Genomic DNA, 18099 nt, shown 5'->3' with positions numbered 1-18099 from the left:
ATGGCCACATTCATGATATGCAAAAACTTAGCTCGAATTTTGATGGTAACATTTAACATTTATTACACTCTCTGTCGTAGTGTTTGTTGCAGTCCATAAGCTTAATTAAAACCCTAAAATTAAATATCATATCATATCATATTCTTTCAATTAAATCTCTCCTCTTTCCTTCACAAGCTTCACTTTGAAGCAAGAGATGTCGGTCTCTCTATTTTTATTTTCATTTCTTTTTTATTTTCCTCCATCCCTTATCTGATTCAATTTTCAAGAGATTTTTCCATCAAATTTCATGGTGGAATTAACAAACTGTTCCTTTTTTATATAAAGAAAAATAGGGTTTTCATTTCTACATTTTTATGACAAAATTGTATATAATGGGGTTGATGGAGGATGAGGAAATTAATGATGGCTTCCATTTCTCTTAGTTTCTGATTTTGCATTTGTGAAGATATGAAGTTGGGAACATCATTATTAATTCTTTTTTAAGTTTTGTTTAAGCATGCTTAATGCAAATCTAAGTTTTCAGAGGGTTAATTTCATTTTAGCTCTAGAGAGATAATGTATATATGTGTGTGGTATCTAAGAATTAAAATATCCATTGATATGTCTAAGGGTTGTACGTCCAATTAGAGATATTTCCAACATCCTTCGTAAATGCTTCTAAAACACAATATATCACCCATTAATTAGTCTAATATGAATAGAAATACTAATAACTATATTCCTAACTTAGTTTTGGAGTAGAAACTACTTAATTATTAATCTAAATAAATTTATAATTTTTTTGACTTTTAAAGATGTATATGTATATGTTGATATCGATATTTTATTAATATATCTATAAAATTGAAATCTCGAAATTGATATATTAATGTTTGTTATGTGTGGCGTAATATGTTATTTTTAAAAGGTTGATATGATCACTAGGTAGCTAATTTGGACTATAAAGGGAAATCAAGAGTATTTTATAAACTTGAAAAGATTATACAATGTTGATCATGAAATTTGGTTTAAATAATAATTAAGGAGAGGGTCAAAGTTTAAACAATAATTAAATAAAAGAAAACCTATTTGTGATGGTTTAATAGGGGGGTTTGATCAAAATCAAAAGGTTCCTTTTAGACAACTTTGTTCTATAAAAGAATCTAAATATAAGAAATTGCTTTTAGAAATGTGTTTAAAGAAAATAAAAAGGTTTAGCACTTAAAGAGTTAGTTAGATAGAAAGATTAAAGGTGAGCTTTTTTTTTTTTCTTCATCATGTGTTTATAATTTAATTTGGGATCATTGACCATAATCAATTGAATTTTATTGGGATAACAATATGCTTTTTTACTTTAATTTTTTTTAAAATTGTCATGGTTAATTATTTACAAACTTTTTAATATGGTATTTTATTGTTTGTAACTTAAACCTTTGATCTAAATTTAGTTAAGTTTTAAAAATAATTAACTATGCCTTTTCTTAATATTTTTTTAAAGAAAAAACTATTTTATTAGTATTAGTTTTTGAAACACTCATCTAAATAGTAAATAATGATTTATTTCTAAAAAAAGGATACATTCATACTTATCTAAATTTTCAACAACTTAAAACCTATATTTTCTGATTGTTGTTGTCTTAACAGTGTGTGTTTAGTTACATTTTGTGGAGAGTATTTTTTTAGATACAAATTTGTGGATCAATTAATTTAATTTTGTTTTGTTTCTTATTTTGATATATGGTGAGTTTAGCATGTTGTTAGAGTTTGGTTGTGGATGGTAATTGGAGGTAATGGTTGGAGTTAGGACATTGGTGGAGGTGATGGTTAAAGCATGTAAAATGTGAGTGATGATGGTTAATATTTGGGAATGAAAGGAAAGTAGTAGTGAAAGAGGTGGATGTTTTGGGAGTCAGTGGTGGAGAAGGAAAAGGGAGGAGTAATGTAGATAGATAAGAGAGAAGGAGAATTTATTTAGGAGAAGAGAAAAGAGAAAAGAAGGTAAGTGTAGAAAATGGAGGAGTTACATATAAAAAGTTAAAGAAAGAGAGAGTAAATATTATTAGAATGATTTGATGTCCGTAAGTCACAACACAAAGGTCTCCATTAATTTAATTGAATATTAAATATGTATGGAAATAGGAAAGTAGTAGGTGAGATGAAGAATACATTTTTGTAGCTTTGTCCCCTTCCCCAATGACACCCGCAGGTCCCACCCACACCACTGTCGATAACAACCGGCTTCCGGCGGCCTTCACGGCCAACCTCCGGTCCTCCCAAAGCAACCCTCATGTGCTCTCTATCTCTCCTCTTTTACTTTCTTCTTTACCAATGCCAATCTAATTCTACACTATATTCCAAAAACACTTCTCTCTACACCCCATCCTACAAACTTACACACTACTATAATTTAACCTCTTTTCCATGATTCTACCATTTCTACCTTTTTCATTTTACCATCTATATTTTTTTTTCATTTTTCTATTCACCCATTTTCTTTCAATATTTTCAACCCCCTCTCATTTTTTAACAGTTAATAATCATGGAAACCTACATTTTTCTCTTGTGGTTAGTTTAAATTTATTGGGGCTGAAATACAAGAAGATAAAAACAAGGAAGAGCTGAAATTGAGGGGATAAAACAGCTGCACCTGCACCTTCATACTTCATACTTCATAATAATGTGAAATATATTTTCTCTTGCCTCAAAAATGGGGATTTTTTTTTTTCATAATTATTACAAACAAACATGTTTTTCTTTTTCTCTTTTTTAATCAAAGAAACATGTTTTTCTTTGCTTTCCTTTTTATTTTATTTTCACTTTATATACACTATTATTATAATTAATTTTTTGCAATTTCCAAAAACCCCTAAATTTGGGACCTCTCTCATGCATATACATACAAACCCCAACAACTTTTGATCTACCCAGTACCCCTCTCCTTTTTCTTCTACTTCTTCTTCAACATCATTCAATTTGGGTTTCTATTTCTATACATAACTCGTTTCTAAAAATTGTTTCTTTTTCTTTTTTGGGGAATTTCATTTCATTTAATTATCAATTAAGTGGACTGCATGAGATCTATTATTTCTCAAATCCTTCCCATAATATATATATAAAAAAAAATGTAAATGCCACCATATTTCCAGCACTAGACAATATCTAGTGACTTTATAATTTTTAATATAAGAAAATTTCATGTTTGATTACTTAATTTTTTTTAAAATAAGAAGAAAATAAAAGGCTGATACTTGATTATAATTATTTGTAGCTACTATTTTTCTGCCAAATTCTGGGTTTAAGTGATTTATTTTTTGTTGAGGTTTTGGATTTACATCACTTGTCTTTCAGTGAAGATAATTCCCATTTGCTTTGATTCCTTAAGAAACAGATTGTGATTGAGATTAGGTTCAGTTAAATTTTTTAGTACGATCAATTCTTCCTTTGTTTGTTCAAAACCTAAAGAAAAGAAAAAGAATTTAACACCCTTTTTTCAGGGAGCATTTGGCTTTCCCACTCGTGTGCACGATCTAATTAATCTAATCTTCACTTCTCATTAACCCTTTATTCCAATACTTTAATTATTCTTAAGTTTCTTCTTCTTCTCTTCTCTTCTCTTGTGTGTATCTATAACCTATACGGTGGGCCCAAGCTCAAGTTGGAAGAAGACGTGGGAAATAAATATATTTACCTACACCTACTGGTTTAAGTTTTTTTAATAAATCGATAGTTTAAAGAATTTGTCTTCAAGCTTCTGCAATGTTATTTTCATTCAACTACAACTCGGGTGTAGGATATTATTTTATTATAGTACAAATGTGTCCTTTTTACGGGTGACTATTATTCAAACTACAAAATCTGAATCGAACATATTATTTTTCTAAAAAAATTTAAATTTCCACAACCAAATTTAGAATCAAATCAAACCACATAAATACAATTCAATTTGAACCAATAAATTGGTTTGATTTGACGACCAAACCGAAACCGTTTTCACCCCTAGTTCTTTTGTTTCCACTTATTGAGTTTTTCAAAATAATTCAAGTCCATGAGTAAGGAAAAATGTTAGTAATATATAATTAAATTTGTCCTTTACCCATCACTAGCTTAAGATTTTTCGTTGAATTGGTGATTTAAAATGGTAAAAAAGTTGGACAAAAGTTAGATGATACATAACAATAAAAAATTAATTGAGCTTCACTTAATTTGAGGACTTGCATCCTTGAGTGCACTTTTACTTTACTCTAGAGTTATTACACATAACCAAAGACGACGGTCAAAGATATAATATTATAAATAATTCTATTTGAAAACCCTAAAACGAGAAAGATAAGTAATCTTCAAACAAGAGTTTTGGTCGTTAGTTGAACTATAATCTCTACATTGTAAGTATTAGAGCTAGTGTGGTACCCTTGTCATCATACAATGATGACAAATGCTTGCAAGAGCCAAATGCAAATGGTTAGTATAATACATAGAGTTGAAGATGAATTGGAACCGAACGATTTTCTACAAATTAAAAGATATACATTAGAATCAATATAAGGTATACATTTAGATTGACTTCGGTGTATTTTTGTTTGTTTTTTGTTTTTGTAAGTAAGATTTAAGGGTGGACATGGGTCACCATCTACAAGTGTTCCTGATATATGAATATTATTATTATTTTAAATAAGGCATAGAGTTGAAGTTGGAGTTTTGTTTTGGGTTTAATATTCAAATCATTTTTATGGGGAAGTTGTAACATATTTAATTTGGTTTGGCATTCCAAAGCCTTACCCTTCTTTTTCTTTTTCTTATTTTCTTCCCTACCTATCTTTCTGGTGAATAACTTCTCTATTTATATTGAAAACAATCATTAATTTACTCAACTCTATACACATATTTTTAACTTATAAGGTTTACATTTACCTATTTATCTCTATTCCATCTCCGTTTTTAATTAATATTACAATGTTATTTTTTTCTATTCAATATTGATTTATACACAGACCTCATATAAATTTTACATTTTTTTCATTGAAAATAGGCTACTTTAAACCTCCAAAGTAATGAAAATGACTACTTAATATAAAAGTAAATAGACTCAAATTGCAAAAATTAAAATAGTTATTTCACCTATACAATTATACAGGTACGTAGCAACTCATAAATTTTACCATAATTGAATTCATATCTTAAGTCATATGGATTTCATTTTTTCTCTTTTTTTTACTGTTCGTGTTGAAATAGTCAATTTCTTTTATTTATAGGGAAAATTGTAAAGTAAGTATATATGTATGTGTGTGTGTGTATATTCTGTTTTAGTATTTTTTTTTTCTTTTCTTTACCATTTTTCTTTTTCATTATCTAAAATTTTATTAAATTGCAATAAATTTGTCATTTTGACATGTCTGACACTAAAGTTTATTAAGTCTTTTTCAAGTCAAATTCTATATTCAAATAGCCTCCCCATTTACCAGATATTATGATGCACCTATCTCTCAGTAATGGAAAATTATTTGGTGAAAACAAAGTTTTACATGGATTAAAAAAAAATAATAGTATGATTATAGATATAATAGTATCACTTATGTCAATTGGTATGAAGTATATTTTATAGTTTGAAAAGTAAAATCAAAATGATTTACTTTAAAAGTGAATAATATCATATAAAATATACCATTCAAGTCATTGACTAGTACACTCTTAAATTGCCTCTTTTTAAAAGTCAAGTGGTGTATAATTTCTAAACCCTCCTTGGCAAGTTGGCCCAAAATGAAGATGGTTGAACACAAGTGTAACATTGGAGCTTAGTACTAGCATTAAAAAAATGTGTTGTCTCGTTTCACTTGAGATCGTTACTTGGTTTTATGTGTTTAATTAATAATTTTACAGATAACGAACATTATCAAACAGATAGAGTCGAGCGTTACGAAACGTGCATGGTTATTTTAGAGAAATTAGGAGCTAAAAAGAAGATTCTAGCTTCAAGGAAGAACAAAAGACCAAAAAACTGCCAAAAAGGTACAAGCCATACACAACGTCATGCACACATGCGGCACAATTTCGATAAGACGTGAAATGCAAACAACATCGTTGCTCTCCGGGGATTGCCGTCGAGCACACCTTGCCCGGCATTGGAGGGCCATAACGCTTGAACCAGGGGATCTAGCGTTCCTGTGATTCATGTCCCTCAATATCGTGACACCACATGTTCTTCACAGTTTTTATAAATTGTTCCTTTCATTTTTAGGTTCGGGCAGGAGAGTTTAGACCAATTTAAAGAGCTCCTAACTTGGTTTTGGTCATTCTTGGCCAAAACCCATGAGTTTAATTACTTTATATTTTGGGATGTATTTGCATATGTTGGCATAGGGATTCAAGTCTTAATGAACGACTAAGGCTTTTGAAATTTATTGGGCATTTTCTATGGATATATGAGATTATGATTAATATACTTGGGATTTTCTGCTTCATCTTCCCTTTCTATACCTTCTTTGAATATCTAGAATTCGAGCACGTTAGTAGATTAAATTGACAACTTAATTATGAATACATTTTATATATTGTAGGTATATGTAATTGTATTATTTATGACATGCTTAATTTGGGGAGTAATAGGTTTTAGTTATAGCTATGGTTCCATTGTTAGAATTGTTAGATCATCTAGTAGGGAAAGATAACAAAATATCTAAAGATATGGTAATGCGTTAGGTTAGATTTAATCAACTTAACTTAATGTTCAAATCAGCCAGCTAAGATCTAAAGGCAAGGAGCTTAATAAACAGGCTTGTGTGATACTATTTTAGTTAATTTAGGAATCGACATCCACATGTTTTTTCCTCGAGAGTAATTTATTCGAATTTTTGTGCATTTGAATAGGTATGAAAAGTAGATAATCTATAAATATTTGCATGATATTAATTGATCCATACGTCTAAGAGTCTTAATTGATGAACGTATAGTAATATCGTGTACTAAGGATCTTTCTTTTCATTCTATTTATATGAACCGAACAAACATTGAATTATTTAATTAAACTTTATTTAATAATTTTAATGTCATTTTAGTTTTTTTTTTCAATTTTATCTTATTTAATAACATTTAAGTAGGGGAAATTTAGTCTTTTACAATGCCTTAGACATTTTATTGCGAGGTTATTTTAAGCCGTACGATTAAGTTACTTTATTTCAATCAATTTTGATACTGAATCTCAAATTTAGTTTGTTTGTGCTCGTGGAGAGAGCTTCATGCTAGAGCATTCAAGTAGAATTTGAACATTTTATACATTTGGTGGAAGTGTTCGAATCTTAGATGAGAAAATTTTTCTTTATTTAAAATATTTAATCTTAAGACAATTTGTGTCTAACTCAATCGTTAAATTGATTTGAAGGATTTGATATAAAAGATGTTTTACTTTCTTTAACTAAAATTCATGCATTTATTTTTTCTATCAACATAAACCCCAAACCCCCTCCTTGTTCTTACTACTTTTCAAAGGCTTATGTCTATAGTACTCCTTGTTAGTTGAATTGTTCTTGATGCATGAATTATAAAATTTATTTGATTGGCGGATAGAGGTTTATAATACCACCCTTTCTCTGGTCTAAAGGTATCAAAATAAACTTCAAACTTCTTTTCTCTTGTCTATGATTACATACAGGTGCTAGTTGAGTTAAACTCATATTGTTGATTTAAAATCAAAATTATAAACTTAAAAAAAGAATAGTAGTAGAAATAGGTGAAATATTTTATTGTCCAAGAGGCTCGATCCCTAATACAATTATCTCTCCAAATGTAGATTATATATTTTACGTTTCTTTATTGATTTGAAATTGACGAGTGATCAATTTAATTATTCTATACCATAGAATAATTCGACTCATCATTCTTTTAGATAGTATCTCGAGTAGATTGAAGCTATTTATATGATCAAAATCAAATGTACGAAAAATCTCTTGAATGAATATAGAAACCTACTCAATTAAAATTCCCTAAATTAGTAAGTTTAATAAAAGATAGGTTGGGCTCTCAAAGTCAAAATCACATTTTACTTGAATCTAAGTTATAGGCTTTCCAGAAGTGTAAGCATTGACCAAAAAACTACCTCTAAGAAACCCTTTTTTTTTTTTTATTGCTAAACAAAAAAAAAAAAAAAAAAAAGAAGAAGAAGAAGAAGAAAAAATCATAATACCTATATTAATTAACATAAGGTTCTTGTACTTAAACACATAAGGCATTCATGTGTTTATAAGCATAATTGTGGTCCCTAATATAGCTCATTAAGAAAATGAATTATATACGTTTTGATCCTCAGTTTTCAAAAAATACTTGTTTAGTATTTCTACTCTTTCCAAAATACAAACTTTTCATCCTTGAATTCTTTAAAAAGTTTACGAGATTCCTACCATTAATTTTTCATTAATATTTTTTAAATAAAAAATTAACTTTGAAAATTTTAACTCTTCCCTCTAAAATTATTTCTCTTTTCTTTTAGAAATATGTCCTATAATTATATAAAGTTTTAGAAAAAAATATTCAAAGACACCTTTTAAAATCTTTCTTCAAAACTTGGAAACTAACTAAACTAAAACTAAAACTTAATATATGTACTATACTTATTTATTAAATCACATGCTAAAAAGTTATGGTTTGAAAACTAAAGGGCAAAATATATACTTATTTTTCAAAATTTTGAGACTAGAAAGATGATTATAATACTAACGGATCTAAAAATTTTGTTGACAAAGTTCCATGGTATATAGTAAAAATAATATTAAAAAGTTGTAAAAAGAGCTTGAATCTACCTCTAGAAGGAGTTAGAGATGCCATTATTGAGCTAGCTAAAGTTATTGGTATTGTCCCATATTTTCATATATGTATGAATGTATGTATATATGAGTATATATATATTATGATAGGGATTTTTTTGTTTAGAAGAAATTGAAGTGCAGTAGCCAAGGTGATCGTGCATGGAACTTGCATTAAATATGAGATACTTACAAAATGATTTCATACATAAAATTTAATTTATTCCACATTTTTTATTAGCAAACCCATTACCATAAGGGAGCAAAGTGCAGGTTCATTTATACTATACTAGCTCACACTTAATTAAAAAATGATGATTAACAATACATAATCCAATATTTTATTGTTTGGTCGTGAAGGTAATTAAACATTTGAGTTAATATTCATAAAGATAATGTAGCTTTTAATAAGTTGCTCCTTAATTTATTTCCAAAATATTCTTCTATACATATAATAATAATGTAAGTATCAAAATATACGAAAGAAGAAGTGATAGAACTGACTTTGGATCCATTGCACCATGTTACTCATTACACGTACGCAGGGATTCTTACAACCATACAAATTGGTTTCATGTGAAATTAAATTCTCTAACATAAATAATATATATGTTTCATATATTACTATTACACACACTATATGACTTTAGGGTTGTATTAATATATATATTATTAAAGATGAAGTCATATTAGCATTTGAGAATTATTAAAATGAAAAAAGAAAAAGAAAAAAGAAGAGAACATATAGTGTGTCACTTCATGATATGAATAATATAAGGTAATGCACGTGGCACAATCAAATCAAAAAAAAAAAAAAAGAGAATATACTTAGAAGTTGACTAAAGATTGATATAAATTGAATGATATGTGACCTCTTCAGGATTTTCAAGAGCTATTTTACAAGTCAAAATTATGGGTCTCTCCCATCAACATCAATAAATGTAACCCCTTTTTTATTTTTCAATTCTGTATTAAAAAAAGCCCATTAATATATAGTTTCTTTTTCATTTTAAATCATATTTCTTGAAGTACTAATTTTCTTTTTTTTTTCTTTTTCTGTAAGCTGAAAAATTCTCCTAATTCAATATGACAAACTGAGTAAACTTGATATATATTAAAGACAAGAAATTTAATATTATTTAAAAACAATAAGAAGGCATATTTTTCAAATAAATCTGGAATAGATTATATTATATTTGTATTTGAAGGGTGGGTGGAGAGGGTAGAAACGTAATTGGACTTCCTTTTTTTTTTTCCAACAATAATTAGGGAAATAAAAAAAGGAGATTTGATGTATGAATTTTTGTGAGGAATCCTTAAGAACAAGTGGTGGGCTAGTGATGATGGATGAGGCCCAATTATAAAAGGAGTGAGGCCCATGACTTGTAAACCTAATTTTGGTCTGCCTTTAATAGGGCACTTCATCTCCAAATATAAAGATCTATATCCTTCATGTTTATGATTATTATTATTATGCTTTTCAATTTAACCAAATTAAAGGTGTTCTTAGAGGGAGGGAAACTTTACAGAAGGGTGGCCTTTTTCAAAATAATAAAAAGATAATTACAGTTTTATATTGTTCTTGAAATGATAAACTTTGTTGATAAATAGTAGCCATAGTTACCAAATTTAAGTATTATATAGAAACATATAATTTATGTTAAATAAAAATGAAAAAAATTGTAGTTTGCACAAAGAATGTTGAATAATATAATCTATCCTGAATTTCAAAAGTAAATGTCACCTATTATTTTATTTAAATAGTTATCATCTATTGTTTGTTTCGAAAATCCTCATAGAATTTGTATTTCAAAAAGCACAATCTATTACATGTTTGATAATATTTGAAAGATCAATTCTTCTTCTCTTTTTTCTTTTATATATATATATATATTATATAAAAGCATACACAAACCTTCATTTTAAAACTCATAATGCAGTCTTTGTGTTTAAGAAAAAGATTGCCAATATCTATAATTCCTCTTTGGAAAAAGAATATTATCCATTCACAATTTTCAAAAAATGAAAAGAAAAGAAAGAAAAAACATAATCTATTGCAATCTATTTCAGAATTGAAATTAAGAAGACCACGAGAAATCTCATCATTTTATCTGTTTGTTTATTTTAATTCCCATCTCAAACCACATCCTTACCATTTGTTTCACATGCAACTTAAATCAAATCAATCTATTATCTAATTTATTACCATATTTTACCTATTCTTTTTTTTTTTTTTAATTCTTAAATCTAATAGATACTTTCCACGTATCGATCACATTGATTGAAACTGATAGAAGTTAATAAAATAAGAAAAACATTGACATCAGTAGATTGAGATGAACTCTTAGTTAATCAACAGTTGGAATAACTAACATTACACATAAGTAGACATAGTAGGAACATAAGAAAGTTAACCTAGTTTGATGACACTACATCAATGTCTGGGGATCCTTTATCTGAGATATGAGATTTTATTTAATTCTTTGAGATATGATTATAAGTACAAAGAATAAAACACATATTCTTCATCTATACTTGAATAACATTACATATGATTTTCATTTGTCTCTCGAAAGTTTATTAGTAAAAAATATCATTTTTGAGGTTAGTCAAGGTACTAATTTTGTGATACAAATCTTAGAGAAGATTTAAATATGTTAGGAGGAACCTAACATTTGAAGCTATCTCGAGGAGTTTCATTCAAAGAGAGCTTGAATATTGAGATACACAGGTGATTTGTGCACCAAATGGTTTAGGAATCACCTTTATCTTCGTAATACAAAATAATCTTCTCATTCGAGCATATGGTCGAATGGTGTGATTACACTAAATTGAGTTATCAACTTGTTTGTGTTCTTTTCTTTCTTGTGTTTGCTTTGTGTTGCTTACTTTGTCAATAGATTAGGTTCTCGCTTAATTTATCCATGTTCCTCAAAATCTAATTTTTCTATATTTTATAAATATTTTCACCAAAATTTTCATTTGCCATAATTTATCTATATTTTAAAAAGTAAAACAGTTAATTTTTTAATCAAATACGAAGAAAAAGTTATTTTAACCCTAAATTTACTTTTCAACAAAAAAAAAAAAAAAATAGAACAAATGAAGAAATGTGAAATTAAAAAGGGTGTTCATATACTTTAATTTTTAAAATATTGTAGGTATTCATTTTCTTATTACATGAAGTTTCTTTTATTTACATGAAAAGCATTTATTCTGAATTGTGAATATGAGTACGACTATGACTGACCAATTGGTTCAAATATATTTCCATACTTAACACACGACCATTTATTTAAATATTGTAAGTGAAATAAATATTTAGAGGTTTATTATAGTTTTAAAAATATTTTATTATAATATTGTAGCTTTTTAATAGTTTTAAAAGCATTTTACGTCCTCTCTCTCAAATTTGGTTATTCTTCTTCTCCGAAATATAAATTTGGTTATTGTCTTCTTCCTTCAAATATGAAAAATTTGCACGGATATTTTTAAATAATTATTAATTTTTGCATTTTAATTCTGTTATAGATTATGTATTTTATTTTTCCTTCATCTCACTAATTTTATAAAAATAAATTAAACCAATCCTTCATTTTTTGATTTTTCTTTTACCTCCATATTTGAGATGGAAAATGAATAATAAATATGTTTAAGAAAGTTTCAAAATAGATTTGAAGACTTTCTATTCTACTAAATATTAAAATAATAAATTGATTTGAATACTTTAATGTAACGTATGATATTATTTGGCAGTCTTACAAAAATATAATTGATAATTTACCCAATGTTTGTAAGAATGGTTTAGATATATACGACGAGCTATCAACTCTCTCGTATGTTTTCGTATTGGTGAATGACATTATCTTAATATATGATTGGTTGCGACTCCAAAATTATTTATTAAAATTAAATAAACGGGGAGGTCGGCCGCTCCACGTAGCGATCACGTCGCGACAGCTTGGCGACTCCACTGGGGATTTTGGAGAGTCGAGCCATATATTTTATCTTTTATTATTATTATATTATAATATGTTGGTTCACTTAATTATTTGTTTTTATTTGATTCAGATGTAATATTTTGTACTATGTTATTGGTATTATTTTTTATTTTTTTATTTTTTATTTTTATGTCATCATGCATTTACACACACTCACAAGCCCTCTACCCGGGCTACAACCTTATAGAACTAGAATTGAGGACGAAGTAGTGTTGACTTTCGAGGGGTTTCGACTCCCGTGCAGGCACATGAAAAATCCTCGCTCAGATTAATTCTTCTGTTATTAGTTAAATAACATTAGAATAAATTTGAGGGCCTTTTTTCTTTTAAGAGTTTTGATACTAACACCATGTCATTTTTCTATCTAGCTTATTTCATCCAAAGTCTTATTATTATTTTTAAAAAAAGAAAACAAAGTTTCACATTTTTATAAAATTTGACATATTTCCTTTTTATTTATTTAATTATTTTTCAAATGGAGTTTAATCATAGTACTTTCTACAATGTATGTATATTAAAAAAAAAAAAACGAATTTTTGATTTTGTTTTTTTTTCTTTTTTTCTTTAAATTTGGTCTTTGATTTCAACCATAAGGAAAGTAATGCTTACAAGTGCATGAAAACCTTATTTAACTATTATTATTATTATTTTTTTTACATATTTTACCTATTTTTAAATTTTCTGTTATTAATTATTAATTATTATTATTTATTATTTATTTATTCATCATTATTATTATTATTATTCTTTTTTAATTTTCTATTATTAATTTTTTAAATTTTTTAAATTTTTTTATTGTTTTTCTAAATTTAATTTAACTTATTTTATTTATTTATTTATTTTTCTTTTTTTTTTCCCTCTTTCTCATGTTTTGTTACTTTGTTATTATTTATTGTGCAAAGTGATTTGACTATATCTTTTTGTTATAATTGTGCAAAAAATAAACAGTTGTTAAAATACCAGGATGTCCAATATGTCAATGCATTCATCTTATGAATTCAAGTTTGATGAGCCAAGTGATGTTCTTAAATGGGCTGAAGAGACACAACAAAAATTTGGGGATAGCATAAATAATTCTTCTCAAATATCAGTACTATCCAAGTGTCAGCTCTCTTTTACACAAAATGATTTGGGAGGCATTGACACCTCAACGAAGATTCATTTTTTCGAAGAAATATGGACATATAGCAGAGTTGATGTACATACCTGTGAATCATTAATTTTTGGGATCCAGCATATAATTGTTTTACACTTGGGTCATGTGATTTACTGCCAACCATAGAAGAATATCAAGCTATGCTTAGCATGCCTGGAAAGGAAAGGGAAATTGTTTATTTCTTTAACCCTAAGCAAACAACAAAAAGGACTTTGTCAAAATTTTTAGAAACCGTTCATACCACTGAAATTCAGAAACATATAAAAGTTAAGGGTGGAGAAGAGAATGTGTCATTTGACTATCTATTAATGATGACACAAACTTACATTGATGAAGACAAAGGTCTTGCTCTCTTGGCATTATGCATTTATGGAGCGGTGATTTTTCCTAAAGCAGAAGGTTATGTCGATGGGAAAGTGATCAGATTATTCTTTGAAATAGAACGAGGAGTCGATCCTATTATACCTATATTGGCTGAAACTTTTCGATCCCTTAACTTCTGTAGAAATAAAGGTGCAGGAAAATTGAATTGTTGTGTTCCTTTATTATATATTTGGATACACAGCCATATCAAATTTTCGGCAGAGTTTAGGTGTCCAAAGTTAGAATTCAGTAGCCCATGAAATTTAATGCGAAACACAATTAGTGAGTTTGGTATGGCAGTTTGGAACCCAACATATCCAAAGAAGGAGACTTGGGTATCCAAAGAAGATGTCATATGGAAAGCCCAATGGATGCCTTTGAAAGCAGTAATTTACAGATGTGGAGATTTCCATAGTGTGCCTTTGTTGGGACCGTGGGGAGGTGTTAACTGTACACCATTGTTAGTTTTGCGTCAAGTTTGGCTCAAACAATTTATACCACCAACTCATAATTTACAAGACTCTGATTTTGCATACGATCATGAAGATTGTCAAAGGAAAAAACATCGAGCAGTATGTGCATGGAAGTCTGTGAGGAAGATAAAAGGCAAAGGACACTATGAAGGGGTTACTAGTGGATATGAGGCGTGGCAGACAAATAGAAGAAAGAATGTAATATATACCTTAAGGGAGGTAGTTGAAAGGGTAGAGGGGACAAGCTCTGAACAACCAGACCAGTGGATTGAGAAGATCACTAAATTAGAGGAGAAAAATCGACTGTTAGAGTAAGAGAATGAGAAACTTCAAAAGGAGACGAGCCAATGGATAGATCATGCGACTTTTTTGCAGAAAGAGCTTGAAAAGACCAAGAGTTTCTTAAAAAACCAAGATAAATTAGAAAAGAATCTTGAGGTGTTAGATGAAGAGATGAGGCGAATGAATAAGTCGAATAGAAGTTTGAAAAATGAAAAGACAATATTACAGGCAACAGTAGAATCACAAGATGAATATATTAAAGACTTAGAAAGCATGAAGGAATATTCTCTCGAGCTTGTCAATGATTTGAAATCGTCAATTGGTAAACGGGAAGCACAAATAGTAGATTTGGAAGTACACAATTGTTCTCTACGCCAAACTGTCGATAGCCTACATTAAACACTCTAAAGCTTCTTCTGTTGCCTCCACATATGGGGTTGATATCGGTTTTGTTATCAGAAAATCTTCCTCTCCCATTAAACAAATCATCTTACTCCCAACAATAAATTTCAAATTTTGATGCAATGTAGATGGCACCACTCCTGCAGAGTGAATCCAAGGACGACCTAACAAAAAGCTGTAAGTAGGTGTTATCTCCATTACTTGAAAGACTATATTGAAAGTACATGGGCCAATTTTGATTGGTAATTCAATGTCACCAATTACTTCTCTTCGTGATCCATCAAAAGCTCTCACTACCATAGTACTTGATTTGATGTATGACATGTCCACTGGGAGCTTTAATAGTGTAGATTTAGGCATTATATTAAGAGCTGAACCGTTATCCACTAAAACTCTTGCTATAACATAATCCTTGTACTTCACTTGAATATGCAGTGCTTTTATATGGCCTAAACCTTCAGGAGGAATTTCATCATCCGTGAAGACTATAGAATTTGAAGACGTAATGCTTCCAATAATTCCGCTGAACTTTTCCACTGAAATGTCATGTCCAACATGTGCCTTATTCAAAATATCTAATAGCACTTTGCGATGAGGCTCTGAATTTAAAAACAAAGATAATAAAGAAATTCGAGCTGGAGTATTATGCATTTGCTCTATGATCTTATACTCACTTTGTTTTACTATTTTCAAGAATTCGTTTGCTGCCTCATCTGTAACAGGTTTTTTGCATTCTATATCTTTTGCTATGACAGACATCTCTACATCCTGCTCTTTGTCATGTTCATTCACATTTCTTTTCTCACTTTTCCTCCCTTGCCCCAATGTTAAACTACTTGAAGGAGCTGTTAAATTATCTGGTTTATAACATCTTCCACTTCGAGTTATCCCGCTGATTCCTGTAATATTATCAACTGAAGGACCTGTAATGACTTGGCAATCATACCGCCATGGCACCGCTTTCAAATCCTTAAATTTGAAAGGACTCGGTACTTGGACAATGAGTTGTTTAGGATTGCAGGAACTTGATTTATTACGATTTTCTTGATAAAAGACTGTCAAAGGCCTTGGTAAAAAGGGATTTTCCTTTTTTGCAACTTCACCCATTAATGTACATATTTTATTGTCTTTCATCTCATCTTTTCCTTGTCCTTCGTATACTGTGAGTATCTTCGAATCCATAAATTGTTGTACTTTAGATCTAAATGTACAACATTGTTGGATAGCGTGGCCTGCAACTCCTTGATGGAATATACAACGTTTGCCTTCATCGTATCCTTCGTATCTTATATTGGGGTCTAAATATTCCAAACTAACATATCCTGCTTCAAAAAGACCTTCAAAAAGTGTTTCCATAGGCATCCTTATCTCATGAACTTCATTTTTACACTTTCCAACAAAACAATCTATCGCATTCACTTTTGAATTTTCATGATTAGGAAGTGGATTGTTGTTGACATCCGGCTTCTCACCAGCTTTTTTGAAGCTCAACCATCCAGCATTAATTAAAGATTGCACCTTCCTTTTCAAAGCTAAACAATTTTCAGTTGAGTGTCCCACTCCTCCGGCATGATAATCACATCGAGCATTTGGATCATACCATTTTGGATAAGGAGGTTGTATAGGATTTATTGGGATAGGAGCTAACTGTCGATTATGAACTAGCTGAGGTAAAAGCTCTGTATATGTCATAGGAATTGGGTCAAATCGAAATGTTTCTGAGTTGGTCTTGCTACCCTGACCTTGTACAAACGGTCGAGAAAAGTTTGAATTAACAAGTTTTGGGGCTCCAGAGAGAGAGTGGGTTGGTACATAGTTGTTATAAGGGATATGAGTAACATTGCTTATATATGAAGGAAAACTTTGGTCATGTTTTCTTTGGCCAAAAGTTGATTTGTGGTTCCCTAAATTAGGAAAACCAATTGCATGAACCTCACCTTCTTTCTTCTTAGGTGTTGCTCCTTTCTTTAATCCACCATACTCAGCTGAAGTCTCTATTAACCTCCCATGTTTTATCCCATATTCAATTCTTTCACCAATAACAATAATGTCAGAAAAATTGGTTGTAGCATTACCAATCATTCGATCATAGAACGGCGCCCGCAAAGTATTCATAAACATAAATGTCATTTCTTTGTCTGTTAATGGTGGTTGAACCTCTGCGGCTATATCTCTCCATCGTTGAGCATATTCTTTAAAGCTTTCTGAACTTTTCTTCTCCATCCGTTGTAAGTCTAAACGATCTGGAGCCATATCAATATTATGTTTGTATTGCTTTAGAAATGCATCAGCTAAATCCTTCCAAACATGAATGTGTGCATTATCTAATTGAATATACCATCGAGTAGCTGGACCAGTCAAACTGTCCTGAAAGCAATGGATCAACAATTTATCATTACCAATATGCGCTGCCATCTTTCTACAATACATTATAAGATGACTCCTTGGACACGATGATCCATCATATTTGTCAAATTCGGGAACTTTAAACTTTGTTGGAATGATCAAACCCGGTACTAAACACAACTGTGTTGCATCTATATTTCCATAAACATCAGTCCCTTCAATTGCTCGCAATCTTTCTTCCAAAACATCTAGTTTTTGCTTAGCCGGAGTGTTTTCATTTTGCCCCATGTCTTGAATTTTAGCCT

At 29.5% G+C, this 18099-nt stretch overlaps 1 protein-coding gene across 1 annotated transcript; it reads right to left on the bottom strand.

Moving 5' to 3' along the window:
• Positions 1–15436: 15436 nt before the first annotated feature.
• On the bottom strand, positions 15437–17671 carry LOC116402431. Its single transcript, XM_031881679.1, has one exon. It carries the CDS (start codon positions 17669–17671, stop codon positions 15437–15439), a length of 2235 nt encoding a protein of 744 aa, XP_031737539.1.
• Positions 17672–18099: the final 428 nt, after the last annotated feature.

Source organism: Cucumis sativus, chromosome 3 (assembly GCF_000004075.3).
Source record: "Cucumis sativus cultivar 9930 chromosome 3, Cucumber_9930_V3, whole genome shotgun sequence".
NCBI lineage: Eukaryota > Viridiplantae > Streptophyta > Magnoliopsida > Cucurbitales > Cucurbitaceae > Cucumis > Cucumis sativus.
Note: the sequence above shows the minus strand (reverse complement) of the source record. Positions and strands in the feature narration are given on the sequence as shown.

What these genes read in the sequence shown, in the direction of transcription:
- LOC116402431 (XM_031881679.1), bottom strand. Translation starts at nt 17,671, where the DNA reads ATGGAGAAGAAAAGTTCAGAAAGCTTTAAAGAATATGCTCAACGATGG.